Source organism: Polistes fuscatus, unplaced genomic scaffold (assembly GCF_010416935.1).
Source record: "Polistes fuscatus isolate 324 unplaced genomic scaffold, CU_Pfus_HIC Scaffold7, whole genome shotgun sequence".
Classification (NCBI taxonomy): Eukaryota; Metazoa; Arthropoda; class Insecta; order Hymenoptera; family Vespidae; genus Polistes; species Polistes fuscatus.
In genome coordinates, this window is record NW_025113151.1 from 949,766 (window position 1) to 977,345 (window position 27,580).

The window sequence follows — 27,580 nt, forward strand, 5'->3', positions numbered from 1 at the left end:
TTAGCATCTTTTTTATTGAAGGAATTATTGCGTATGCGCATTATGAATAAAATTCTCTGACAAAAAAAAAGAATTTTATTGTCCACATCGTGATATTTTCAATCTTTTTCTCGATAATAAATTACCTTTTAAGCTGGTAAAATAGTACTACTTCAAATATGAAACAAATGGCGGGAAATGCATGGGGGCCAATCGAATGTATCGAAACTTCCTACCAATGGTGCACCTTCGCGGGAATTTTAAAAACGAAATCAGACTTGTTTCAATCCAACAGAAATTGTAACAAAAGAAATAAAATAAACTATGGAAAAACGTATTGGAAAATAGAGAAAAATGATAGAAATGAATAAACTCATGCTTATAATATGAATAATAATAAAATAATAAAGATTTTAATGAATTTATAAAATAAAACTAGGTATATAGAAAGTAAAGATAAAACCTGTAACATTGGCAACACTAACCATATCAACTCCGTCATCACGAAACTGTTGGTGGGCAGGCAGGAAAGAAAGGAGGTCTTCCGTTCCGGCATAATAGTCGTGCGAGTTGGCAGCCACGAGAGCTTATTGTCGCGACCATTTTATCTCCTATACCTCGATAAACTTCGAAACGGCAACACCTCTTTACACTAAAGTTTTCTTTTTAACCGTTTCCCTTCCCCTGGACCCCTCTGAGCCCCACGCACCCAAATTGAAAGGAATCAAACCGTCAACTTGTCATCTATATTGTCACCGTTAAAAGGATCCTCCTTCTACGATTTGTATAAGAAAAAAAAGTAGAAGAAGAAGAAGAAAGTAAGGAGGAAACAAAAATTCAAACGTCATTTGTAAGAATTATTCCGTGCAACAAAGAGAAACGTCAAGATGAATGAAGAATACGACGCGATTGTTCTTGGGACCGGCTTAAAAGAATGCATCCTATCGGGTATGTTATCGGTTAGTGGAAAAAAGGTACTCCACGTAGACCGCAACAAGTATTATGGTGGTGAATCGGCCTCCATAACACCATTGGAAGATCTATTCGCGTAAGTTTGAACGATGTTTTTTAATGATCGACATTAAATCGATCTATTTGTTGTACCCTGATGATCTAATCCTCCACCCTATTCCCTTCTCTTGACGTTTCCTCTGGCTTTTTTATCTTCTTTTTTTTTTTTTTAAATCGATTAAATCATCATTTTTCTATTTCTATCTCTAAAGAGAAAATGTCTTATCGAATAGAGGAAACATAGCGAGTGCGAGACTCTTTTTTAGCAGCGCCCGTGCAATGCGGATTTATTGATTTTTCCCTCTGGTTCCTGTCGTACACACGGAACACTCTATGTGTGATCTCTCTTCCTGAACAAGCTTCGTTAGACGATCGAAATCTTCCGTTACTAACTCTCTCTTTTTCTTTCTCTTTCTCTCTCTCTCTCTCTACATTATTCCTACCAACCCCTTTCCCCTTTGATCCATATACTACTCTCTCTCACTCTCTCTCTCTCATACGGAAATCGTCGAAGAGGAAGTCGAACGGGGACAAATTTCACTCCTTAGACATATTTTTTTTATTTTCTACGCGAAACGATATTTAAAAAGAAAATAAGTAAACGGGGGCGGGAACTTCAAATCCATAAGGATGCAGTTTGACTTGTTTTTCCCTTTCGTAGGTGGGTGGAGACGAAAATTTTTAATTAACATCAAATTTCTATTTCTATTTTGACTCTTTCTTTTAGGGCGGGAATTTCGAATCGTCGAATATTTTTTTTTTTTTTAATTCATTTCCCTTCGTTGAAACATTACGTTTACAAAACATGATAAGATTTATCTTTTCTACAATTTCATTTTCTTCATGCGATTTATTTTTTGTATTCTTTTTACGTAATGATAGTTAATCCCCCACCAATTTCTAAAGTCATCAATCGGACACAGATGTATAATTGTGTATGCAAGTAAATTTATCAGGAAAGTGGGTTGTGATTGATACTGCAATACGACCTTGAATTTTGATATTAATTTAAATATTCTCTTTGAAAAAATATGATTTGTTTCATTATAGATTAAGGATGGATCTTGTTGACAATTATTGGGTGATAAAAATATATTTTTTATCTCCTCAGCCTTCTTCTCATTCTCTTTCTTTCATCTTTTTCTTCTTCTTTTATTTAATGATCATAAAAAACATTGAATGACTTAACAAAATACGTAATTTTCTTCAACGTTAGTACAAGCATACTATAATTTATCTATTATTTGCTAACATGATGTTACATTATTGAAAGGAAGATTACAATTGATCTCAATTACATTTTGTCATATAGCAAATTCAAAGCTCCACCACCAGATGAAAGTTATGGACGTGGTAGAGATTGGAATGTCGATCTTATACCTAAATTCTTGATGGCCAACGGTCTCCTTGTGAAGCTATTGATTCATACTGGTGTGACACGTTATTTGGAATTTAAATCAGTAGAAGGATCTTATGTGTATAAATCAGGAAAGATCTCTAAGGTACCAATCGATCAGCAAGAAGCTTTGTCCAGCGATCTGATGGGTATCTTTGAGAAAAGACGTTTCCGCAACTTTCTTGTATGGGTGCAAAATATGAAGGAGGAGGATCCTAAAACTTGGGAAGGATTTGATCCTTTTAACAACAATATGAGCGCACTTTATAATAAATTTAACCTTGATAAAAATACTCAAGATTTTACGGGTCACGCATTAGCTCTATACAGGTGAATGATTGCGTTATAACGTAAAAGTAATACATCAAAATAATATCATAAAATACTAAACGTTTCTTTTCTTTTCTATTTTTTCTTTTTTTAGGGACGACGATTACATAAGTCAAAGTGCGATAACAACCATAAGGAGAATCAAATTGTATAGCGATAGTTTAGCACGCTATGGCAAATCTCCATATTTGTATCCTATGTATGGTCTCGGTGAACTACCTCAAGGTTTTGCTCGACTTAGCGCCATTTACGGGGGTACGTACATGTTGGATAAACCAATTGATGAAATCGTCATGAAGGACGGTAAGGTACGTAAAATAATCTTCGATAATTGCATCCCTTAAAATGCATTATTTGAATTGATCTTTTATAATTGATAAAATCATTTCTTTCGATCGTAGGTCGCTGGTGTACGTTCTGGAGACGAAGTAGCTCAATGTAAACAAGTATTTTGTGATCCTACCTATGTACCTGATCGCGTGAAGAAAGTTGGCCAAGTTATAAGATGTATTTGCCTTTTGGATCATCCGATACCAAGTACCGGCGATGCCCTTTCAACGCAGATTATCATTCCGCAGAAACAGGTAAAAAAGCTGTCAAATAAAAGTGAAATAATTATAACATATCTGAACATTACAAATGTAATTTACTCATGAAAAATAATATTGTGACATTACAGGTGAATCGTAACTCCGACATCTACGTTTCTTTGGTATCGCATACTCATCAAGTAGCCGCAAAAGGCTGGTTCATAGCTATGGTGTCTACCACTGTGGAAACTAAAAATCCCGAACAAGAGATCCAACCAGGATTAGATTTACTTGGCCCAATAAGACAAAAATTTGTTTCCATATCAGATTACATGGAAACAACCGACGATGGCTGCGAAAGTCAAATTTTTATTTCTAGGAGTTACGATGCTACAACGCATTTTGAAACTACCTGCTTAGACGTATTAGATATATTCAAACGCGCAACCGGCGAGGAATTTGATTTCAACAAAGTTAAACAAGAATTAGGCGACGAGGATCAGTAACCGTAATAATGCGCGTTGTGATGATTTTGTCCATTACTCGAGAAACAAAATTCAACTATCAAAGTCTAAGTAATTTAATCGGACATTTATCTTACCGACTGTGTCGGTCATCGAGGTCTTAAAGCAAATACATACTGAGCATGTAATATTGCGATAAGACAAAAAAAAAACCCCGTTTATATAATTCATTTACAATTCTCTTTGACAGAGAACGAAAAGAGAATTTATTTTTTTTCTCTGTCTCTTAATCGGAACTTCGTCATCCAACATTATTATGTTGATCCCTTATTTACAATTAATCTAAAACAAAACTAAGCAAACTTTCATTTATATACGAGACATTAAATTTCTTTTTTTTTTTTTTTTTTTTTTTAAAACCTCTTCCAATCATCCAATGAAATAATAGATTAATAAATCTATTTCACATATACATTTGAATGAAACACGGGCCATGCCAACAGTAGCAGCAAAACATATTATTATTGTCAATATATGCATGAATTTTTAAGAATGGCATAGAAGAAGACAACAGTTTTACGAATACAGATTGTGTAATATTTTAATTACTGAAATAAATAGAATAAAATGAGGCTGAAGTAGAAGGAGAGAGCATAATAATTATTGTTGCAATGTCATCGATTAAAAAAAAAAAAACAGACACGAGATATATATTATATATATATATATATATTAAGGAGTAAGACGAGAGACACAATATAGCGAATTAAATGAAAGAAATTTAAATAGCATGTTTCAGTTTAGCTTTAGAGGAGAATATATTATTCCTATGCATATAGAGATAATAATAATTCTTGAAAGTGGATGTAAGCTAAGAAGAAATTAAAATGACATCGAGTAATGTAGGATAGAGTCGATACTCTCTATAAAAAAAAAAAAAAAAATGGAATAGTGCAAGAGCGATCGAGTATGTTTTATCATGGATAGTAATATATGTAAAGATGAAATCGAATCGTTGAAAAATTGTTATTTTATGTGAGCTTGCGAATGTGAATATTCCTTTGCATATCCCTTGAATGTATCAAAAATATCTATCGTTATTTGATAAGGTGTGCGAAATAAAAAAAGAAAAAGAATTAAAAAAGAAAAAAAAAATAGATAGATAGATAGCAAGAGCGCATATGTCTGTACATCTGCTCGCTGCTGCTACTGAGAGCATATGCATTGTGTGAGAATAGAATGAACGTTCTATCATTTCTTTTATTTTTTTTCTATATTTCCATTTTGCTTGCACTTTTTGCTTGAAATCACCAAGAACACTCGCAATTTCGTACTATGTACAACAAATTTGATGTATTGTGCATACACATTGATAAATAATAAATAAATCCCTTTTTTTTTTCTTCTTCAGAATGGTATTGGCAATGTAAACTGTAATACGAAAGTCCTATGGAATAAATATATTGATTTAATATCCGTTTATATTTTATTACATTAATTTGAGTTTGTCTTTATTATCTCTTCCTTTTACTAGTTTGAAAAATCTTTGTCAACGTCTTCTTCGCATTGCTCTAAAATATAAAGATTATTATCTCTACATCCAACTATGATCAATCCATTTGCCATAATCGGCGATGAAAATATTTCTCCATCAAGTTTAATACTCGATAATATATTTCCTTGGGAAAGTTCATAGATATATAATGTACCATCTTTACAAGCTATACACGCGTGATCATCTTCGTTCCAAGGCGTGGTATAAATTTCCGATGATGGATTTTTAACATACTTTACAATTGGTTCTTGCTTTTCTATTGTATAATTTAATTCCAAATAATACATACTCTTGGACGAACATCCGATAATATTATCACAATTTTTTATCGGATCATATTGTGTTATGGGTTTTGAAAGTATAACGTTATTTACTTGGTATGTCCATAACTATAAAGAAAAATATTCATTCGGTATATTATAGATCAATCATTTTTTCGATTAAAACTTATTAATTTTTTTAAGTATCGTCACCTTTGTATCAGCTTGAATATCAAAACAGACTAATACTCCTGTTACTCCGCTAAAAAGTACAAATCCGTTATGAAGTATAACAGGTGATACAAAAATAGGACTAAGTATTTCATGTCTCCAATAAATATTTCCATTTGATTGATTTAATGCTATGCAAGTACCACCTAAAGTTCCAAATAATACTGAATTCGTTGGTGAATGTAAGCTTCCGCTTGCTGTAATACTCGATTCGCTGACTTTCGTGTTCCAAATTTTCGTTCCATTCTAGATTTAATATTTATGCATTTTTTAATTCGATTAAATTAATGAACAAATATATACGTATGCATTTTTACATACTTCGGTGGAAAGGCAGTATATGTTTTTATCGTAAGATCCAATATATAATACATTACACGATTCAGATAATAAAGCTGTACATTTAACTACATCTCCTGTTTTATATTTCCAAATAATTTCCCCTGTCTTTAAGCAGAAACAATAAATATGACAATCGTAACAACCTACAAATGACAACGATTACAAAAATGAAGATTAATCATATCGTATATGATCTAAAGACAAAAAATCACTTACCAACGATACCTTTAAAATTATCTAAAACTACAATTGAAGCTTCGATTCTATTTGGAAATTGAATTTTATAGGCATCCCTATCATCTTCTGCTTCAAGTTCAACAGTACAAATTACACCCAAATGTGAACCTACGGTAACAAATGTTTTCTTGCTAAATAATGTAAAAAGAAATAAATTTTATTATAAATTATATATATGTATATATTATCCTATATATGGATATAGTTATACTTACTTATACTGAAATACAGTTGGTGACGAATCTACGCAACTGATTAAATTAAATGTACTTTTAACGCGAATGTTAGATACTTTTTTATACGACTTTAATATTTGATCATTAAAAGATAAATGTTTATATGTTTCTCCTTTACATTTTTGCCACAAACATATATTTTCTTTATCTATTTTATTTGAATTATTTGAAATTGATTTATCCATAATTCCATATGTTTGTGTAGATGTATAATTAATAGGAACATCGACTTCATTAGGTGTTAACTTAAATGATAAAGTATTTTTAAGATATGTCAGACATTCTTCAAATGTAGAATCTTTCAGTAACATTCCAATTAAATTTGGAAATTGAGTATTTACAAGTTCACAAATCTCTGTTGAAATTTGAAGAGCCATAATAGAAGTTCCACCTGATTTTATAAAACCATATGTTTTAGAATTCAAGTAGTTATCCCATAAACTTTTAAAAATGTCTTCGATTTCATCTTGATAATTATCAGATACAATTCTATCTTGTGTACATATTTTTTGTAAAAATTTTCTACAAATCTTTCCATTTGTTGTAAGTTGAATATCTTTGATAAAATGAATTTTATCCGGTTTGTAAGTATCAGGTAATTTTTCTAAATGCGACATCACTTCTTTTTTTAATTCGTACTTATTAGTTCCATTCATTATAGCGTGTATACACAAATGCAATTTATGTCTCTCTGCATCCCACCAAGAATAACAATTATGTACAAAATCTAATTTGTTAACTATTTCATTAAGTTTTAATAAATTTAATTTATTTCCATATCGTTTTATCATATCGTCTTGTCTTCCTTTATAAAATATTTGTCCGCTGTAATCGATCTGATATAATTTATATATAATATTATAATATATATATTTAAAATATAGTATATTAATAATATAATAAAGAAAAATCTTACATGTACAATATCACCGGTATTGCGAAATACAGGTTTATTCATATTTTGAAAAACTTCATCGTCGATAACAGATATTCTACTACTGCTTCCTAGATTTAAAATAAATATAATATATTATATAAACAATAATATAATAAAATCTAGAGCCAAATTATTACCAATGTAAAGATGACCAGTTCCTTCCAACACTATATTACCGTCTTCATTTCTAACTTGAAATATTGTTTCAGATAAGACTCTACCAAGATTGGATGTTTTATTTTTTTCATTTATCCTTACAATCTTATTAATACTAGCCCAACATGATACCTCGGTAATACCATATATATTAAAAAATACAGTGTCATTTTCAATATGTCTAATCTCATTAAGTTTGTCTATCTTGGGAAAAGGTTCGCCACCCAGGATAATTATATTCAATGGACTAAATTGTCCAAGAATTGTATTGGAAAGATGTTTAGGACACCACCTATGAAAAAGTAGCGATGGAGTAGTTTGTAATACGGTTACTTTGCTCCAAAACATTACATTCAAAAGTCTAAAAATATAATAATATAACATTGTTAATATTACAAATCAATAAATTGAAATGTGTATGTTATTTAGTTTTTTAATCATTACCTATCGGCATCATTTTTAATTCTTTTCGATACCATAAACATTGTACTGGCGGAATGAAGACTTAAAAATATTTCTATTATGCTAGGATCAAAAGTTAAACTTGTCAGCTGTGCAATTTTGTCATGACATGAAATATGTAGAATCAATTTTAAATCAACAATGTTAGGTATTATACAAGAATTAAGTACTTTACAAATTTTTTCTTCTCCAGTTGATCCTGATGTAGAAACCGCATAAGCGTAACCACTTTCTACATTTTCTATATATCGTTCTTGTGCTTCATTTACTTTGGATAAATACAAATATTCACCGTATAATTCGAATTTACAAATAATATCTTCATCGTCCACAGGATGTCGTAGAAAAATATATTTTATGTATAAAGTAGATAAAAACATGTTGTACGTAGTAACATTCTTTAAAGGTAAATTAACAAAACCGAATCCTTTTGTTAATATTCTATGAATAAATGAATAAATCAATATTATTTTCTTTCTGTGATATATTAACATTAAAAATATCTGCTCACCCTAGTATTAGTGTTGGTACACAATATTCAGGAACATCATCGCTGATACCAATAAATTCAAAATGTTCTATATATGCTAACACTTCTGAAGCAATTTTATGCCTTCCTTCATTAAGTTCTCTATATTTAATTGCATAAATTTTATTAAAATCATGATACTCTACTGCTGTATTATTCAAATGATTCCAATCAATGATGTCAATCAAAGATTTAAATTTGTCATTTACATTATAATTTAACTTCTGCTTTTTATTTATTGATTCTATAATAATTTAATTATTTATGGTTAAAAAAGGAGAGTTAATTATTTATTTAATTAAATATTTAATTTGTATTATTATTACCCATAATTAAAAATAATATCACAACTTTCAGCACAAAATGTTAGTCTTGAGAAACTCCCTGTTTCACTTTTTGAAATAAGGTTATGTATACTAGTCTGATCATTGCTATGTATCGATTAAAAGTTGAATTAAAATATATATCGAATAAATCGATTATTATTATTTGTACCAACTAAAACAATTTTTCTTTTGTATATATATAATAATAAATTCTTTTAATTTTGTTTCTATTATCGAATTACAAAATATACATGAAACGATTTAATTTTTTAAAGATATTAAAAATAAATAAATATTGTTAAAGAGAGATAAAGTAAATGAGTGAGAGTAAGAGTGAAAGTGAGAGATGGACAGAAAGAGTAAGATATTATTACCTAAGATTACGGAAATATATTTAAACTATAATTTTACAAACGAATCTTAAAGATTTAGATTTAAAATCGTTTAAAATGTGTTATATTAATAGATGAGAAAAAAATATAAAAAATATGATGAAAATTATTAGTCATACAGTATGTAGAAATTTAATTAATATTTGCCATAAAATATTTACACATATTTAATCTATTGGATTAGAGTAGATGAATAAAATGTAGTAAACTTTTTAAATTATACCATTTAAGCACATCATCAATGAAATCGTGGTTTCATGTAAATTTTTTGCATGTATTCCGTAACAAAAACGTTTTATAGGACAGAACGGAGGAAACAAAATGAAAGAAAGACCAAAACATAACAATTTGAAATACTAAAATTAAATATTTTAAAAAGATCCTTTGGCTTTATTTCTCCTCGCACCATTCGTTTTCCTTGCGAACTTGTTCTTCTTCGGACGCTGTAAAGTCATTCTTAATGTTAAATGTTTTACGAATTTCTTCAGGAGTTTTGCCTTTAATCATATTAGCGACAGTTTTGCACGTAACATCTAAGAGTCCCTTAATATCAAGATAATTAGCTGCCAAAATTAATTCAAAGAGTGTGCCCTGATCAACCTAAAAGAAATAACGTACAACTATATCTATCAAGTATTCTTAAATTGTGGTAAACAACAAATTGTTCGATATGACTCATAATACAAAGGTGGCCCATAACTCATTTAATGTTACCATTTACTTAATTATCGTAGTATATATATTATTAAAGACTTTTCGAATTCTATATTATGTTATGAATAAATATTGTCTTTAAATTAAATCTATTTATAATAGATAATAGTTCCTGTTAATGGATTTATGAGTCACCTTGTACGTTTCTGTAGATAATAACGATATAACATATAACAATAAAGGTAATTACTTTTAAGAAATCAGCATCCCAAGAACTAATATCATCAGTACGTTTTTCTTTATTTTCATCATCCTCAGGTGGTGGTGGATCATCCTTATGATAGGTTGCCCATTGTAATACTTTCCTTAGAATAACAGAATTGACATTGGGCAAGGGAACGGCTTCCTCTTCCTCATCATCCATGCCAAGATCTTCTAACATAGTTTTTATCGTAACAGAACATTTTGCAATATCTACATCTACCTCGAATACTTCTCCATCAGAACTTTGCAGCTTGATATTAGGCATCTATAATAAAAGAAATGAATTTCTATTGTGGAAAAAAGAAATTTCTAATCGAATAAAATATTTCCAAAATAGAAAAGCTTAGTTATTTTTTTATACAAAATGTTGCATATTATATATATTTCTCATTAACCTTGATACGTGTGCATAACGCATATAACTAAGTAATTGGAAAAATATAGATTCTTGTAAATAATTTGCATCAAGGGTAAATATCAAAAGTTGTTTACAGCAGTTACACGTGATACTTGTTTCGAATTATTGTTTTGTTTGTTTTTCTCTTTTTTTTTTAAAAATTCAAAACGATTAACAGCGACCCGAAAGTAATTTTGATTCTAACGCAGCATATTTCATTCCTAACGACGAAACGACATTTTCTCACTCTACACTACGCGTTTATACATTTTGTAAAAAATGAAATAATTCAAATAGGATTGATATACTGTAATTTCCTAGGCACGAATGATATTCTAAAAATTAATATTACCTTGTTAATTTTATTTGACGACGAATATTTACACTAGCACAAAGAATAGAGAAATAATGTTATAATTTGTACGCCTTCCACGAACAGACTCTACCTAGCTTTTGACTCGTCTTTGTTCTCTTTCCTTTCTCCTTCTACTCTTCTTTCTTTCTTTCTCCTTCTGTTCGTACTATTGGTCATCTAGAAACATTTTCTATTCGCTAACACTCAATCGATACTCTTCTCTCATTGGTCTATCGTACGTGCAGTAATCGAGCTTCCACTCGAGGGAATTTTAAATCACTAATTAATCGTATATAAATAAATATATAAATCTAATAGAATATTTGTACATTTAATAACATAATACAAATAATTTTATTGCAGGGAACTTTAAAACTAATCGCTATTATGAAATACAGATTATGTGATAGCCACGTCATCTCTCAAAGTCTAACACGTATTCTATTGGTTATTAAATTTATAACTATTAACTATATAACCAACAGAATGTATATGCAAATGTATTTGAACACTGACTAGTATAAAAAATACGATTTACCGTATCAATAAATATTTAAATCGACTAAAATATTGTTTTTGATTAAATAATATGCTCTCATTTTACTCAACTTCAAAATTAGCCGCCATTATGAAAACAGGCCATGTGACCACATGACGACATCGTCGAGTGCATAGGTGATTGGTCAATCCGTAGAAATCATGCGCGCGAATATTTCCCTCACTCTTTCTTGATCCCTCAGAAAAGACACATCGTTCTCTTGCTTGGTTTCTCGTATCACGGTGGCTGTGAGTACCGTGAAGGACATTAAAGTGTTGAGACGCACACGATCGAGGAAATACATACATACACGCTACGTAATTTTCTATATTTATAAAAAATTATCATACTTTCGGAGAGATAGGAATACGTAAGACAATTGTTAGATTGGATCTATCGCTGTCAAAACAGTGTCAAAATTGTTTAAAACGTTTCTCATTGCATATTCATTTATCTATAGAAATAACAAAATATTATATTTCAAATTAAATTATTAATATAATTAAAATTTAAAAGAAAGGAAAAGAAAAAGAAATGATGTGATATTACGAAGAGCGAGAGAAAAAAACATCATCGACGCTCGTAACATTTTAGTAAAACAAAAAGAAAAAGAAATAATATAATTCTTTCTTTTTTTTTTTGTTTAACAAGAATTTAATATTATCCGAAGTTTGCGTACTATGGATGACTTCAAAATCATTCCTGTCGGTGACAGTGTACCTTAATTTTTCAAATACGTATGTATATGCATACATATATATTCACATTTTTACGTATACATACTCCGGATACATAGAATAAGAATGTTATTTGATCTTTGCGTTTAAAAAAAATATATATATATATAAAAAAGCAGAAAGAAAAAATTCTGGTGATCCAATTTCTTAAAGATAAAAGAACTTTTGATTTACGGAATAAGTGTGTAACGTACAAATACACCCACATACATATACACACGTTGATCAACTTTTAAGCCAGCAGAAGGGAAATACTAGATTCGCGAGATGGAGTTCAAGTTCAACGTCAATAAACTACTACCTAGGAAGATCAACAAGGCTACTCATATGTTAATACCAGAAGATTTTAAAGGGGATCGTCGTCAGCTAAAGTAAGATTAATATTATTATTATTATTATAATTAGAAATATATAATCTTATATATTTTCCTTTCCTTTTTGTATTATTGTAATTAACATACATACATGTATGTATGTATAGTGTGTATGTAAGAGGACGTTACACCTGTGTTATTAGCCGGTCATTACAGGAACGCGTATACGCTGGCGCGAAATGCTGTGTGGGCGAGAACGGCTTCGCCCCAGTATTATTGATGGCCTTTTTTTTAAATGGACCATATATACGTCTTTCGAAATAATCTTACAGAATTTAATCCCGATTGCATAAAAATATTAACAATATTTTTGTTACGATTATCTATCCAATTTTTATTCACGAACACTTCGTCGTATTAATTATCAATTAAATGATGACAACGATGATTATGATGATGATGATGATGATGACGATGACGACACGACGATGCAAATGTCGATAAAAACATCTGGAAATAATTATGGATTATTTGATCTAATATCTTATGCGATAAATATATATGCATGTAAGAACGTGTGAATTTAAAAGAACGTTCGTAGAAATTCTTAAGCAGTGACTCGAACGAACGCTCACGGAAGTCTATGACGAAATGGTAGAGTGCTTTCTCACCGCTTACCTCCCGTTGCTCCGTTATTATGTGGAAAACTATCTCTCTTGGATCCCTCTTTCCTTTTTGCATTGAGAAGAGAACAACGTTGGGGAGTTCGGTAAATATACAGTACCGACTCTCCCTGTTACCTAGATACAAATAATAATACTTTCAAAATATTTCGTTAACGCGTTCACCATTTCGATATTTTCATTTTCCTCTAAGTAATATCGATATTTAGAAAGTCAATATTAATCACTTTTTACGTTACTGGACAACATTATACAATACTGAACTATATTTAGGGATTTACAGTAAACAAATCTGGGTATAACTTGCTGATTAATCCAAATAAAAACTCGCTAACATTCCTAAGATAAATTTTTAAATATGTGTAGAACTCGACGAATTGATCGATATGCTAAATATGTCTATTTATGAGACATAAATGCGACGAAAGATGATCGAATCGTCCTTAGACTACTTCAATCGATGTTAAGGTCGAAGCCTATGGACGATAATTATATTTTCAAACTTAAAATGTTGGACTGCTATCAAAAGTATTAAAAACAAATCTAAACGGAAATTACGGTAGACATAGACACACAATAACGGTAAATAATATATATATCGGTTATTACAAGATTAACTGAAAGTTATAATACAACGAGCATACCCAACGTGTATTATGTAATGATGCGATTCGTGATGTAATTTTCTACGTATTACAACGTTGCATCGGATAATTAATTGAATTTTCACACAATTCTGTATCGGTATTTCAAAAGCTAATTGTTACAAGAAAATAAAGAAGTTACGATCGATACGTAAAATTATACGAAAATCAAATTATCGTCGTTGCAATGATCGATTAAGTTATAGCCAGCCAATGTTGTTGACCTAATTATCTAAAAAAACAAAACAAAACAAAATGGATTATTTTTAATGATGTTGCAGCGAAGATCAACGACAAATAAAAAAAATTTTGGATGACATGGGTGAAGCCTCTGCCAAAGCTCAAGGATTAAGCAAACCAATTACCAGTGCTAGTAAACTTCGAGACACTGACCATATCGTTTATCTTCTCGTTGACAGCGAAGCGAACAAGTAATTATTCATATTTTTTTCACGAAATTATTATGAAATTATAAAGAAAAATAGATATCGAAATAATTTAGAAATAAAAAATATATTTTAATATGTGCTCGAGTAGACGAGTTATATTTCCTATGAAAGCAGGAGGGCTTTCATAGTATATAGCAATGGTGGATCGATAACGAAGCTGGGCTTTACTGCGGGAAATGCGTCTTTTAGCTTTTTCCTCTTTCTTTTCTTTTTTTTAGGCGGGGGAAGAATTTTAAGTTCATTTTATTCATGGACATTAATTTATATTAATGCTCGTCATTGATTAACTCTTTCAACTAAATGACGCATTTAATATTGAATATTTTGTGTGTAATAATCTTACGTAACAGCTCGAGAAAGATGAAATTTGAGATAATCGAAAGATTAAGATAACGATAAGTGATAGAGTTTTTATTCTTTTTCGGAATCGGGCCAAGCTAGATGTTATTTTACGATAATATACTTAAATATGATACTTAGATTCATATCAATCATCAATGCGTAATCGTTTGATCTTCGATTTTGTAGCAACTTGGGAAGCGTAGTAGGTTTGCTGAAAACTGGATCGAAAAATTTATTTATGTTCGATGAAACTGGAGCAAATTATCAATTGAAACCACGGTGTATATTGGATTTTTATATTCATGAATCTCGACAACGTATGGGACTTGGAAAAATTCTTTATCAGTACATGCTGTCCGTAAGTTTATTATTAATTAATTACAATTAAAACAATAGTAAATTCAAAGGACACCACCAACGTGATCAAGAATATTTCTGAATTAGGATTTTGTTTTATTTATATCGGAATTTGATATATACAATAAATTTCTCTTTATATTATTCTATTCAATATAAAATTTTGTAAACGTAAAGAATATTCATCCAGCACGATGAAAAATTATAAAAGTAAGGTAGGTGTTACGATTCCAAGGTAGCATGAAGAAGGTGAGTGAACTCATGCAGGCCGTTTATTTCGACATGGTTCGTTGATTTGTATCTAATACATGGTAGCAAAGTTTCTCCCTCAACTTTTATTAAATAAATATGAACGTTAGATAAATCAACGATCCTTTCTACATACTTAAATCATTTGATATTTCACGGCCAATAATTATAATTATTCGATGAACTCTTTCTAAAGATATTTCTAACGATTACAATTTCTCTCCACGTGTTTCTAATTTTTCTAGGAAGAAAATATCAGGCCAGTGAAATTAGCGATCGACAGACCATCGGAGAAATTTCTTGCCTTTTTACAAAAGCATTATGGATTGTCTAAAATCATACCGCAAAATAATAAATTCGTAGTATTCCAAGGATTTTTTGACGACGGTGAGCTCCCTTCTTCTTCTTTTTTTGTTGAATCAATAAACTCATTAAGAGACTTGGCCAGTGTGTTTATTCATGTTTACATAAAATCAATAAGTTCGAACTAGAGAAAAAAAGCCCTGTTAAAAAATCAAACAATATTTAAATAATTTTATTGAGTTGATTAACAAGTAAAATAGACATTTGCAATATAAAATACTAACGTTAATTGGCTAATTCAATAAAATATAATTTAATCGATGAGATACGAATTTGATATTAACTATAATTAAAATTTCATAATACTATAAAGTATTATGAAAATCCTACAAAGGATCGACTGGTAATCTGAATAACACCATAAAAGTACAAGGCCAAAGTTGAGTCATCGTCGATCCTACTTCATTTTAAAGGTACGAAAAAGGTACACCACAAGGTCAGTCAGTCAGTCAGTCAGTCTGATATAGGCCAAATACTTGCCAGTGATATTGCATTGGAAAAAAAAAAATTAAAAATGAAAAGCAAAAAGAATAAAAAGGGGACAGTTGGAAATAGCAGTCAATGCTATTGATAATTAATTTTAAAGGAGCTTATAGCTCTTTCTAACAATCTGATTTCAAATCGTAAAAGGGAGATTTTACCCTTGGCTTAGATTTATGTTGATTAACAATCTAACAACTTAGTTCCCATTCGCAAAATAATAGCTAGCTTTGCGAAGAACTTCGAACTTTAATCTAATTTTTATTATTACATTTTGTTCTCTTTTCGTTTGTTCTTTTTTAGAAATTCAAGATGTTAGAGCAAACAGATATAGTTTACCTCCAAAACATTCTTTCGATATCGGAATGCCTAATAATAATACAACGAAAAGTAATAGGTAAGTGTATTATGAAAAATATGTGAATATGTGTGTATATACATATATATATAATTAAATAAAACTTGTGAATCAATACTTTGTTTAATACATTTTCTTTTTAGTACAAATGATATCCCGTATGTTTCTACAGTTACACGAAGTTCTTACGGAAGATACGCCGCTGGACGACCGCCTTGTTCAATGGCAAACGTAAGTGAATTTATATATATATATAAATCGTATCTCTTAATTATTATTAATAATTGTTATACAAAAATACATACATATATTTGAAAATAACAATTAATTATTATAGATAATCCATAACACTGCAATAGTTGGTCAATCAGTTGAACGTACAGGGTGAGTAAAATCGGAGTATAGTGTTTCGACGATTGAAATTGTTGTGCGATTCTTTTAAAACATTTGTACAAACGATTTAGTTAAACAATTTACATTATATTTATTTTGTTATTATTATTTTAATACGCGAATTAGTCCGAATTTTTAACGAAGAAATGATACGTATTTCTATTTGGAAAACTAAAAAAAGACGAAAGCTACAAACTTCATTCCAGGATCGTTAAACGGGATGTTTGTTCTTGCCAAAGTTACATATATATTTTTCAACATATATCGTTAAATTATAGTTTAGAAAAATGGATAAGTCTTCTTTCGATTTTATTCAAATTATTATTATTATATGTAAATACAAGACAATTTTATGCAATTAACGCATAAAATATGTTTATTCGATTACTAAATGACAAAAACTTAAACTTGTTAGTTTCTTTTATAGTTGATTATTATTAAAAATAACAACATATATTTATTTAAATAATTTATTTTTGACGAATTATCAATGTTTTAAAAATGATAAAAAAATATTTATATTGTAGAAGTTATTTCATATGTTATAAGAAAACATTGTTGTTCAATACTATAATATGTTGTTCGTTAATACTCGCACTTGAAAAATACTTCAACACTTTATCATGCATGTTTTTACACACATGCAAATATAGTATATAATTAGTTAATTGTTATATTTATATTCTAATATTTAAAATCACTCGCACCGATCTCATTTATTCTATTCGTTTAATTTTTTAATTATTTTTTCATGCTTCACATAGTTTTATGCTTATCTGTATTTATGTAGTCTTCCTATAAAAATTTCTCCAAATTTGCTGTTTGTAAAATATTTTTCGTTCCATTAATAACGCACACGCATATACATTTTTTATTATATCTTATAATTATTATTAAGAATAATATTTGGTAAATATTTCTTCTTATAAAATTTATCATAGAAATAATATTATTTAAATACCATGCGACGTTTATATTTTTATTAGACCTATTTCTAAGCCTTCAGAGAAGGTTGCTGAAGCTTTGGTTTGCAATTTTATTTCTTTATGTATATATTTTATCATTCATATACATGTTCTTGAATTTTAATGTCAAATAAAATAAATCATAAATCACAAAAAACTTTATATCGTATATATAATAAAAATTGCATGTCCTTGCTTATGTTTACATTTTTGCGTCTTCACGGAAAGAGATTAAATTTTCAGCGAGGATATAAATTCATCCCCTATAACGCCAAAACTGGAACGACCTCGGTCTTTAAGTTTGTATTCGGAGGATGATCAAAAACAACATACAAATGAATCATCAACGGTACCGAAGACAGTTGTTCCTAATAACGAAGCAACATCATTTGCTCCCGTTATAAAAGAAACTGAAAAAACTGTTAAAGCGTCACCTTCATGCAGCCAAGAAGTAACTGGAAACAATCAGCACACTCATCTCGATCTCAAATTTTACCATTCGCCATTATGGTAAAAAAAGAAAACATTTATAAATGCTATTATCATAAACACAAAATAGAAATAAATTTAATGCTAAAGTAATTTTCTGTCTAGATGCTTATTACATATAAAAAAGTATTGCGTTCTTATGACAACACTTTTCTCCACGCAAACTAATTTCATTATCTATTTATATTTTTATTTATTTAAAATCACAAATTACTTTCTTTTTAAGATGCCAATGTTATGTTTTTAGGTACGCTTAACTATTGGCATTTAATTTTTATTATATTAAATACAGCAGCATTGACATAGTTTCAATTAATGAATATGATTATAAAGTACAATAAAACAATAAAAAATACACCAAACAAAAAACCTAATAAAACAACAATACCAAATAGTTTACTCTAAGTTCATAATTTAAATTACAAATAGCAAACCAAATTTTTAAAATAAAAAAATTTAAAAGCGAAAGACAGACTAAGGTGCAATTTTATGTTCAATTTGATTGAATGTCTAATCTATAGAAAATATATCTTAAACTATTGTATTATAAAACATTTTCATCACTTTCTGGTCTTAAATTATTCATATAATAAAAAAAAAAACAAAAATTAAAACATATATAAATTGTAACAATAAATAATAAATTGAAAAATTATAATCAATAAAATATTAAAATATTAATCAATTCAAAGGTCATCATCAATCTTCTCATTTGTAATCCAGGAAATTAAATTTATACATGTATCCTGACTTAAATATAAATAGTTAACGAGCATTGCCTCAAGAATGCCTAAACCTATCCCAGCGCAGATGTCAAGTATATTATGTCGTCTCATTAAAAGTCTAGATAAAGAAACACAAGTACACCAAGCTATTAAGGATGGTACAAAAAAAATGGGCACTTCCCATAAATACAAAAAAAAATAGACAATGAAAGCAGAACGAGATGCATGTCCTGATGGGAATGAATATTTATCTGGACCAATTGAAAAATAATCATCATTAGGTGCAGGTCGTCTTCTTCTGGTTAACGCTTTCAATATTGCAGTTATGAATATGTCAATAAAGAAGCCTAAAGAGATTTCCATTATGTATACTACATATATAGTAATTATATTAACACAATAGCATATAAATCTTATTAAAATTAAATTTAATTAAGTATATATTTTCATTCTAAAGATCTAACCGTTCTTTTAATTTCGAAATCATTATCACTTACCCATGAGAAGATTAACTTGCATTTGATAAAGGGATGTACTGTTCAAAATCCATATCGAAGCTAATGTCAATGCGATCCAAGTAATTCCATGGCACGATATCTTTGAAAATGAAATACTAATTATCATTTTGAACATTGACCTTTGTAACATATAGCATATTATACTTAAATATGCTTTTCATAAATACCTCTAATGCCTTATAATGTGTTTTGAGTTGTTTTAACGTTACATATTTTTCAAATGTAGTTACAAAAGTTTTGGTTAAATAAACATCTGCTGCTAAAATTTTTTTCAATAACGAAGGGATTTGTCGTTTTTCAGTCTTAATTATGAAAAGAATAAAAAATAATATTAATTAATAAAGTACTGTTATCGCATTATACCCATAAATAAATTATTTTTAAAGTAATACCTGATCCATGATAATCGTCGAATAAATTGTACCAACGAGTACAGCCAAAATATAATAATCAGTCTTACTTTATTGATATATAAACCAGTATTAATTCAGAGAACGAATCTTCTAATCGAAAATAGTGCACCTAACCTAAACTACACACAGATTAGGAATAAGAAAAAACAATACACGAAAAATTCTGATGGCGCTAATATCTATCGGTGATATTCGAAAATATAAATTCAAATAGATTTAAAAAATCACATAGCACTACTGGTCTCTAAGAAATGGGCCTATCAGAAAGTAAGAAAAGAGAAAAAATATTAAAAAATAAATAAATTACATAATATTTGCTACGTTCTACAGTATCTTTTATAGAAACGTTGTTCATGATCAAAAAATCTTTTTGTATTATTACTTGAAAGTATCTAATAATAAGTATTCTACTGTGCTTTTTTCCTTTTGATTAATATGAGTGAGGGTAAATTTAAAGTTCAAGAGAACTTAAGGTATGAAACATTATCAACAAATACTTGATAAATTTATACATGTGTAACATGTTTTGTTATATTCTGTATTCAATATATTTCCATTAATATTAATTTATTAAATTAATGGACATATATACCTGTTACAAGATTATATTTGATTAATATTTTATATCTCTATAGAAAATGAAAAAATTTTTATTATATGATTATAATTTGATTTTAGTTCAGTTTTAGAACTTTGACATTAATTATGTATAATAAAATATACAATTTATTTTAAAAAGAAAAGATTAATTAGATTGACAAAGCTTTTGAAAGAACGACGAAGAATAAATAATCGAATATTCACAATTATTGCAACAATTAGATGAACGTATATAAAAATAATCGAAAGAAAAAAAACACAAATGTGCATTTCCTCGTGCAGTGACCGATGTTGCCAAAAAAATGGCGTCGCATATGTACTTATATAAGTAAAAAATATAAAAAGAAGGTTGTCAAGCGTGGCGTACTCTCGCGACGTCAAACGGAACGATTTTGACCAGCGCTGATTGGCGAATAGATAGTCGTGGGTGGTGATTGTTATACGCATGCTCGAGATATCGCCATATTTAATTTTTCGTAACTTTTGTTTTTTGAATGATAAAAATAAAAATGAATAAAGAAACATATTAAATAAAATGATGACAATGTAGTAGGACCGATGATCATAACGAGAAAATATTAATAATCATGAGATTATGATATGAGGTAAATAAAAAAAAATGAAATCGCGTTTCATGGGAATACGTTTGATGCGCTCTCGGCACCGCGGATTTTTCCAGACGCGCGCGATTTTATTCTGCGCATGGAAAGCAATTTTGCCCAATCATAAATAGGGCTATTGTGGGGGGATGGTGTATGCCGCTGGCGCATTTCATACATCCGAGTGTAATGGTAACGAGATAGAGGCGTCGCGCGGGGATATCGGCCGGTTAGCACCGTAAATACCCTATTACCGTACTAGCGCCAAAAAAATCTAATCTTAAAAATTACATTTATTTATTTACAATACGTGTTTTGCGAGATATCACTTTGATTGTAACGTTGCCTGAAGTTATCTCTCGTTTCTTTCCTTTATACTTAACTCCTTTTTATCTCTTTTTTTTTTTTACACATTTCTTTTCCAGCGATCTTTTATACGCATATACATACATATACATGTATATATATACGTGTACGTTCTCTCGGTACACGAAACGCGAGTGTAGAAAAAAAAGAACACGTTCCACGAGGAGAGAGCGTTGATCAGCTTGCTTGGTTGCTTGGTTGCTTGCTTGATTGCTTGCTTGTGTCTTTCTCAAACGTGTACCATCTTCGTTGTAGCCGTTATTGTTGTAGCCGTTATTGTAGTAGTCGTCTTCGTCGTCTTTGTAGTGTGTCCTCGATCGGGTTGTGCGTGCGAGCGGTCGAGCGAGTGATCTGTGACGTCAGTGGTCCGATCGGCTGTCACCTGTCAAGCCGACGAATCCCTCGCCTTACCTCAGTCCCCTTCCCCCTTGACTCTGGAGCCACCCCCCAATCCCCGCGCAACTCTTCCTTGCCAGGGATTCTCCCACCATACTCTCACAATCACCACCCACCACCAACCACCACTACTACCCTTTTCGCGAGAACCTCGCGAATCTCCCACCCTCGATCTAGTACTCCAGCTCCTCTTCCTCCTGTTCCTCCTCTTCCACCTCTTTTACCTCACCCACCAAATACTCCGAGCACCCGTTTTCCCTCGCTCTTTTTTACCAGCATGGTATATCCATCCCAGCGGTACCGCCACCTCTCTCCCAGGCACGAACTGCCGCCGGCAACCTCTCTTGCCCTTTTACCCTTTTATCCCAGCCATTCCGAAAACCGAGACTTCTGAGTACAAGTACCCCCCTGACTGCATCCCCTTCTCTCACCGTATCTCCCTTTTTCTCTCTATCCCTCTCTTTTTCTCCCTGATATATACTCCCATTCGCCTCCTGCCGCGACGACCGCAGACACAAAAACAATAACAAATCGATTCGCGAGAGAGAGCAATGGGAGGGGGTCAGTGCGGTAGGACGACAAGGATGGCGCTTTATACGAATAGAGGGGAACCCTATCTATCTCTCTCTTTCTCTTTCTCTTTCTCTTTCTCTTTCTCTTTCTCTCATATATACACATACACCTACTCAATCCTCATCCCCCGCACTCTCTCGGTCTCTCTCTCTCTTTTTAGATATTGTATAGAGAACGTTATGCTAAAGTATGCATGCACGAGGGTTGGTCCGATGGTCAGGAATATCGCGAGTTCGTTCGTTCTGCGCCAGCACGTATCCGGGCAGTTCGCTTACATACTTACTAATTTTGTCTTTACCTATTTATCTATCGTGCATTTGCATTTTTATCTATTTGGTGGTACACGCGGCTAACACTTTCGACACTATAACGATTAAGATCGACCGATTTTTGCAAGGACCGATCGTGGTCTATTACTACTGCATGGGGGATGAGACTACGTAATGACGATCGGCCACAGTTGCGGTAGGCCACCAGAGGGGCACCTGTAAGAGACATCCAATCCCTCTATCCATCTTCTTCTTCTTATTTAGGAAAAATTATCTAAGATATATCTTTAGGGCCGATCTCTTCGCTTTATTTGGAATCCAATACCTACGATTAAGTTAATTTATCTTCAACCATTTCAGTCAAATTATCGAACTGGGGCACATGTCTGACGTCACAGATCATAATACGGGTAATTGCTCGTTAAAACTCTTCTTCTTCTCTTTTAATCTGTGTTCCAATAAATAAATTTAGATCTCCCTTTCGATCGTTCCGAGTTAAAAATATATCGGAACAAATGTATCTATTGAAGATATTTTCTTCAGATGGAATATGGGATTTGGAGTCTTCACGTTGCGGGTGAACTTTGGGGAGACCCGCGCCTCGCCCGTAGACATCCAATCTTACCCCCAAATGCGACACAAATACTTCCGAGGGCTGCTTTAGCCCTAAGTGCCCTACATCAGCCAACAAATATGGTACCTTTACCGTTAACATTATCTGGGCCACCCTATGGCCCAATGGAATTGGTTACGAAATCTTCCGGCAGTACTAACGATTTAGAATCGGTCAAAGATGAAAATAACGATACTTTTCGTCGCGAAGATAATGACGATGGCGATGATAACGAAGGCAACGAAAAAAACATCGAAAAGCCCGACGAAAATGAAAATCAAGTAGGTTCATAATTCTTCATTATGCATTCTAATCCCGTTATATGAGAATAAAATGAACAAATTCCTTTGTTAATCATTTAGACTTCCGAACAAATCGAGAATAACGAGAACGAAGATGAAGAGGAAAGCGATAGCGGAAGTACCGGAAGTTCGCATAAGTCGGCTAACAACAATTTTGCTACGAAATTGTTAGATCCTATATCCTGTTTAGGTCTCGATAAGGTACGTCATTTGCCTAATTGATTATTAATAAGATCTAAAAGAATTTCTCATTAATATTTATCATATAGGAAGGGGCAGTGTCGCCAGTATTAAATGGTTGGGTATTAGGCGCTTATACAGCAATGTTAGGAAGATTATCAGCAGCTACTGCAGCTTTAGAAGCTACGCAAATTCCTAATATGCCTTCTGATAGTGATTCCGAGAGTGAGCACTCTTCTTACACGGAAAGGTATACTAACTGCATTATTATTAATACTAGGAACGAATTGCAATAATGAGAAACGATATTTTAATGATGTACAGGTCAAGAGGTAGTAGTCCAAATGCAAATAACATTCATCGAGGATATTCATGTGGTTCTTGCGACGTAGTAGCACCAACGCGACCAGCTTTAAGAAAGCACATAGCGGATTGTCACCCAACATTAAATGGTACAGAAACAAGGGAATCCAGGACTTGTCCCGCCTCTGGCTGCGATTTTACAACGAATAGTAGATGCGACATGGAGACACATGTAGCAGCACACGTGGCACAAGGAATGACACCTACTGGAAAGAAACGTACGCTGGCCTTGCAACGCGTCAGGTATAGGTACTCAAGTCAAATCATTTTTTATTACCTCTTCTTCTTCTTCTTCTTCTATATACTACATTATTATATGTTCCTCGTGATTTTGTTTGATTATGGGTTTATTTTTGCTTCCAAAAATTAGATACGAAAGGGAGGAATATCGATGCTCTCTATGTTCCTATGCCTGTACGATCGAGAAAGCTTTCCAAAGGCATTTGAGAGCACACGCGAGAGGTACAGCACCAGAAACAAGAGTTAGTTGTGCAGTATGCGGTGCCGATAGATCATCTGAAGTTGATCTTAGTAGACACATGAGAAGGCATCGAGACGATCGTTACTTTTGTTGCGATATCTGTATCTTCCGCACGGTTCAATTGAAAAAGGTAATTAATAACAAATACTTTATTCTTCTTTACTGTGTGTGTGTCTCTTTGCTTTTGTTTTTTTCTATCAAATTACTCGTGCAATTGAAATAGATTTGACCTAGATTAAATATTGATGATTCAGTTGATTCAACACCGTCGTATGCACACCGGTGAGAAACCACATCTTTGTCCGCATTGTGCATATAGAAGTGCACGACGTGATAATCTACGGAGTCACGTTAGGCGAGTTCATAAGAAAGAAAATTTATATTGCGATACGTTCAGTCCACGTGGCATGTTGATAACGCCAACTATGAACGATAAAGATGATTCGATCGTCGTACAAAGCCCCGCGTCTTCGCCGTCCTCTAATCCTGAGTCGACGAATTAGTGCTAACGAAGAAATTAGTGCAAGGATGAATGACTTAGCCTCTTAACGACTTTCGGTCAGAGGTAAATATATTCATTTTATTTTATTTTTGTATTCATTTATTTATTACAGGCTGCGGATCAAAAGTTCCTAAGTTACTTTTTGGAACTAAAAAAGAATCGATTTTACGAGAGCCTTCTTAAGCTAATTTTGAGCTTAATACGATAATAATTGGATATAATAATTAATAAATTATGTCTAGAAATACTTTTGACCCACCACCTGGTGTATAATATTAAAAAAAAAAAATTAAATCGCGATCAATAATTACAATCCGGTATTTCAGCTACTATTAAATGTAGCATGGTAGGAAGATCTTGAAAGTGAATGGCTGTGAAATGAAGAACAAGAGGCTAAATGTAAAACTTTGAATGAGATTGTTTATCTCTATAAGATGAATTATTAAAATCAAGATTTCTACGTAATGCAATTATTTTCTTTTCTTTTCTTTTTTTTCTCGTTATTTCATTATTTTTTGTTTATTTCTATTATTTATAAGACAAACGATTGAAGCAAAGAATTGTCGAACCATCATCTGCGTCTTAGAACTTTTATCGATATGGTCAGAGATCGATAAATAATATTACAAACAAGAATTTTTTCGTGCGATCCAACTAATCACATTTATTTATAACATCGATTTACTAAATATTAAAAAATAAGAAAAAAATGCTGAAGAAAAACTATGGAGATATGAATGCTCGAAGTAATCGATCTCTGATCATAATCGATAATATTAAATTAAACTTGAGATGATAAATCAATAATTTTTAGAAATCTGCATGTGATCATGTTGATCATTCAATCTCTAATCTTCGGATTTTATTATTATAAAGAAAAATTAAAGGAAAAAAAAAGGACAAAAAAAAAACAATTGCATATAATAATATAAGCGCTAATAAATTAATTGATTAATTATTGTTATTAAATTTAAAAAGTAATAATAATAATAATATTAATAATAATATAATAATAATAATAATAATAATAATTAAAATAAAAAGTAAAATGGTATACACGTACATTCGGTATTCGAACCGTTTGGTTTCGATAATAACGAAAAATAAAAGCTGCATAATGGTGCTAGAATCGTAGACTGGATCATAGTGAAAGACTGATAATAGGTGTGCTACACGGCATCTTGTATACATATATGTATCTATTATGTATATGTATATTTCGTTTTATTTACATGAATATTCTGCCGTGATTTAACGAATGAGAAAGATTAAGACTGCAATTCTATACCGATTTAAAAGCTAGAGTGTCTCCTGTATAAAAAAAAAAAAAAATTATAATATATGTATAAATATATATATATATATATATTTAATTCTATCTTTTTTATATATAATTAAATTCAATTTAAACGTCGCGTCGCTTGTATCATCTCACATGATCCATTTATCAGGAGAACTCTGGCTAAGACTAGAAAAGGGTGCTATTTTGTGATTCATTTGATATTTTCTAATTAAATAATTTAATCATTTAAAAATGATTTCTATATATTAGAAGGCATTATACAGCATGTTCGTTCGCTCGTTCGTTCTTTTTTAAATGCATAAAATAAAAAAAAAAAAAAGAACCGTCCCCTAAAATCGATTAAGATTTTCGAGAGAGACAAACGAAGTGAAAATGGGAAAAAAAAAAGAAAAATAATATTATTGAAGGAAGCGTCGGGGGAGGTAAAAAATAACGAAAGCCAATACTTATAAATGTGTGTCAATTTTGAATCTATCGTACTACGTTCTAGTCGATAATTAATTAATTAATTAATTAAATAAACAAACAAACAAACAAACAAACATACAAACAAACAAACACCGAAAAAAAGCAAAAAAGGTATGAGAAAAAATCAAGAAAAAAAAACGGTAACTCGGTAACTACTATATTCTCAATTATGCGATATTCACACATACATACATACACATACACATATACGAAGACACATACAAATATAATAATATTAATAATAATAATAATAATAATAATAATAGTAATAATAATAATAATAATTATAATAATATACTTTCTTGCTTTTGATATATATTGTATTTAAATGATATTTTATATTTGTAAACGGTGTTTATTGCAAACGGTGATGCAATGAATTCTCAACGACATCTTTTTATATATATCTTAATCTCACACATGATTTTATATATATATATAAATATTATATATATCTATATATATATATATATATTATACAAGTTATATATATATATATATACAT

At 30.7% G+C, this 27,580-nt stretch overlaps 6 protein-coding genes across 20 annotated transcripts; 3 read left to right on the top strand and 3 right to left on the bottom strand.

Moving 5' to 3' along the window:
• Window positions 1–461: 461 nt before the first annotated feature.
• Window positions 462–5,182, top strand: LOC122524120 (rab GDP dissociation inhibitor beta). The gene is made up of 5 exons (XM_043646207.1): window positions 462–1,027; window positions 2,303–2,716; window positions 2,811–3,024; window positions 3,118–3,300; window positions 3,396–5,182. Exons 1-5 carry the CDS (start codon window positions 867–869, stop codon window positions 3,750–3,752), a joined length of 1,329 nt encoding a protein of 442 aa, XP_043502142.1. The 5' UTR covers window positions 462–866; the 3' UTR covers window positions 3,753–5,182.
• On the bottom strand, window positions 4,965–9,179 carry LOC122524119 (beta-alanine-activating enzyme). 4 transcript variants are annotated; one of them, XM_043646204.1, is made up of 11 exons: window positions 8,982–9,179; window positions 8,638–8,899; window positions 8,109–8,567; window positions 7,646–8,025; window positions 7,488–7,576; window positions 6,913–7,407; window positions 6,551–6,816; window positions 6,315–6,466; window positions 6,078–6,241; window positions 5,739–6,002; window positions 4,965–5,654 (listed from the first exon to the last, which is right to left on the bottom strand). In XM_043646204.1, exons 1-11 carry the CDS (start codon window positions 8,983–8,985, stop codon window positions 5,241–5,243), a joined length of 2,949 nt encoding a protein of 982 aa, XP_043502139.1. In that variant the 5' UTR covers window positions 8,986–9,179; the 3' UTR covers window positions 4,965–5,240. The 4 variants fall into 4 exon arrangements, with proteins under 4 accessions (XP_043502139.1, XP_043502138.1, XP_043502141.1 ...); XM_043646205.1 differs by having other exon boundaries at window positions 5,614–5,654; window positions 5,739–5,787; window positions 5,903–6,002; window positions 6,551–7,407; XM_043646203.1 differs by having other exon boundaries at window positions 6,551–7,407.
• Window positions 9,180–9,626: 447 nt separating this feature from the next.
• On the bottom strand, window positions 9,627–11,177 carry LOC122524126 (S-phase kinase-associated protein 1). The gene is made up of 3 exons (XM_043646220.1): window positions 11,041–11,177; window positions 10,278–10,556; window positions 9,627–9,973 (listed from the first exon to the last, which is right to left on the bottom strand). Exons 2-3 carry the CDS (start codon window positions 10,554–10,556, stop codon window positions 9,764–9,766), a joined length of 489 nt encoding a protein of 162 aa, XP_043502155.1. The 5' UTR covers window positions 11,041–11,177; the 3' UTR covers window positions 9,627–9,763.
• A 588-nt stretch (window positions 11,178–11,765) lies between these two features.
• Window positions 11,766–18,851, top strand: LOC122524124 (alpha-tubulin N-acetyltransferase-like). 4 transcript variants are annotated; one of them, XM_043646214.1, is made up of 9 exons: window positions 11,766–12,318; window positions 12,556–12,689; window positions 14,241–14,390; window positions 14,937–15,108; window positions 15,602–15,743; window positions 16,503–16,596; window positions 16,701–16,788; window positions 16,895–16,941; window positions 18,159–18,851. In XM_043646214.1, exons 2-9 carry the CDS (start codon window positions 12,586–12,588, stop codon window positions 18,427–18,429), a joined length of 1,068 nt encoding a protein of 355 aa, XP_043502149.1. In that variant the 5' UTR covers window positions 11,766–12,318; window positions 12,556–12,585; the 3' UTR covers window positions 18,430–18,851. The 4 variants fall into 4 exon arrangements, with proteins under 4 accessions (XP_043502149.1, XP_043502151.1, XP_043502150.1 ...); XM_043646216.1 differs by having other exon boundaries at window positions 11,766–11,951; XM_043646215.1 differs by having other exon boundaries at window positions 11,766–11,898.
• Window positions 18,852–19,061: 210 nt separating this feature from the next.
• LOC122524125 (phospholipid phosphatase 6) lies at window positions 19,062–20,610 on the bottom strand. The gene is made up of 4 exons (XM_043646218.1): window positions 20,040–20,610; window positions 19,815–19,949; window positions 19,627–19,726; window positions 19,062–19,476 (listed from the first exon to the last, which is right to left on the bottom strand). Exons 1-4 carry the CDS (start codon window positions 20,046–20,048, stop codon window positions 19,091–19,093), a joined length of 630 nt encoding a protein of 209 aa, XP_043502153.1. The 5' UTR covers window positions 20,049–20,610; the 3' UTR covers window positions 19,062–19,090.
• Window positions 20,611–21,360: 750 nt separating this feature from the next.
• Window positions 21,361–25,769, top strand: LOC122524123 (myeloid zinc finger 1-like). Of its 9 annotated transcripts, none has more exons than XR_006305469.1 (9): window positions 21,361–21,497; window positions 23,224–23,273; window positions 23,407–23,757; window positions 23,839–23,979; window positions 24,048–24,208; window positions 24,283–24,570; window positions 24,692–24,932; window positions 25,057–25,367; window positions 25,631–25,769. XR_006305469.1 is itself a non-coding variant. In XM_043646212.1 (8 exons), exons 1-8 carry the CDS (start codon window positions 23,038–23,040, stop codon window positions 25,303–25,305), a joined length of 1,503 nt encoding a protein of 500 aa, XP_043502147.1. In that variant the 5' UTR covers window positions 22,939–23,037; the 3' UTR covers window positions 25,306–25,769. The 9 variants fall into 9 exon arrangements, 1 of the variants encoding a protein (XP_043502147.1); XR_006305466.1 differs by having other exon boundaries at window positions 21,361–21,488; XR_006305463.1 differs by lacking the exon at window positions 21,361–21,497 and adding an exon at window positions 22,939–23,059.
• Window positions 25,770–27,580: the final 1,811 nt, after the last annotated feature.

Bases quoted from the DNA above. Each gene is read 5' to 3' on its own strand.
- LOC122524120 (XM_043646207.1), top strand. From the start codon at position 867: ATGAATGAAGAATACGACGCGATTGTTCTTGGGACCGGCTTAAAAGAA. The intron at 3,025-3,117 runs GTACGTAAAATA...TTTCGATCGTAG, and splicing joins TCGTCATGAAGGACGGTAAG to GTCGCTGGTGTACGTTCTGG. The intron at 3,301-3,395 runs GTAAAAAAGCTG...GTGACATTACAG, and splicing joins TTATCATTCCGCAGAAACAG to GTGAATCGTAACTCCGACAT.
- LOC122524119 (XM_043646203.1), bottom strand. The intron at 7,408-7,487 runs GTAAGATTTTTC...AAATTATATCAG, and splicing joins ATACCGGTGATATTGTACAT to ATCGATTACAGCGGACAAAT. The intron at 6,242-6,314 runs GTAAGTGATTTT...TGTCATTTGTAG, and splicing joins TAATTTTAAAGGTATCGTTG to GTTGTTACGATTGTCATATT.
- LOC122524126 (XM_043646220.1), bottom strand. From the start codon at position 10,556: ATGCCTAATATCAAGCTGCAAAGTTCTGATGGAGAAGTATTCGAGGTA. The intron at 9,974-10,277 runs GTAATTACCTTT...TATTTCTTTTAG, and splicing joins GGGATGCTGATTTCTTAAAA to GTTGATCAGGGCACACTCTT.
- LOC122524124 (XM_043646214.1), top strand. From the start codon at position 12,586: ATGGAGTTCAAGTTCAACGTCAATAAACTACTACCTAGGAAGATCAAC. The intron at 16,789-16,894 runs GTAAGTGAATTT...TAATTATTATAG, and splicing joins CGCCTTGTTCAATGGCAAAC to ATAATCCATAACACTGCAAT. The intron at 16,942-18,158 runs GTGAGTAAAATC...TTAAATTTTCAG, and splicing joins CAATCAGTTGAACGTACAGG to CGAGGATATAAATTCATCCC.
- LOC122524125 (XM_043646218.1), bottom strand. The intron at 19,727-19,814 runs GTATTTATGAAA...TCATTTTCAAAG, and splicing joins CACATTATAAGGCATTAGAG to ATATCGTGCCATGGAATTAC. The intron at 19,477-19,626 runs GTAAGTGATAAT...AAATCTCTTTAG, and splicing joins GCAAGTTAATCTTCTCATGG to GCTTCTTTATTGACATATTC.
- LOC122524123 (XM_043646212.1), top strand. From the start codon at position 23,038: ATGACGATCGGCCACAGTTGCG. The intron at 23,758-23,838 runs GTAGGTTCATAA...TTAATCATTTAG, and splicing joins CCGACGAAAATGAAAATCAA to ACTTCCGAACAAATCGAGAA. The intron at 23,980-24,047 runs GTACGTCATTTG...TTTATCATATAG, and splicing joins CCTGTTTAGGTCTCGATAAG to GAAGGGGCAGTGTCGCCAGT.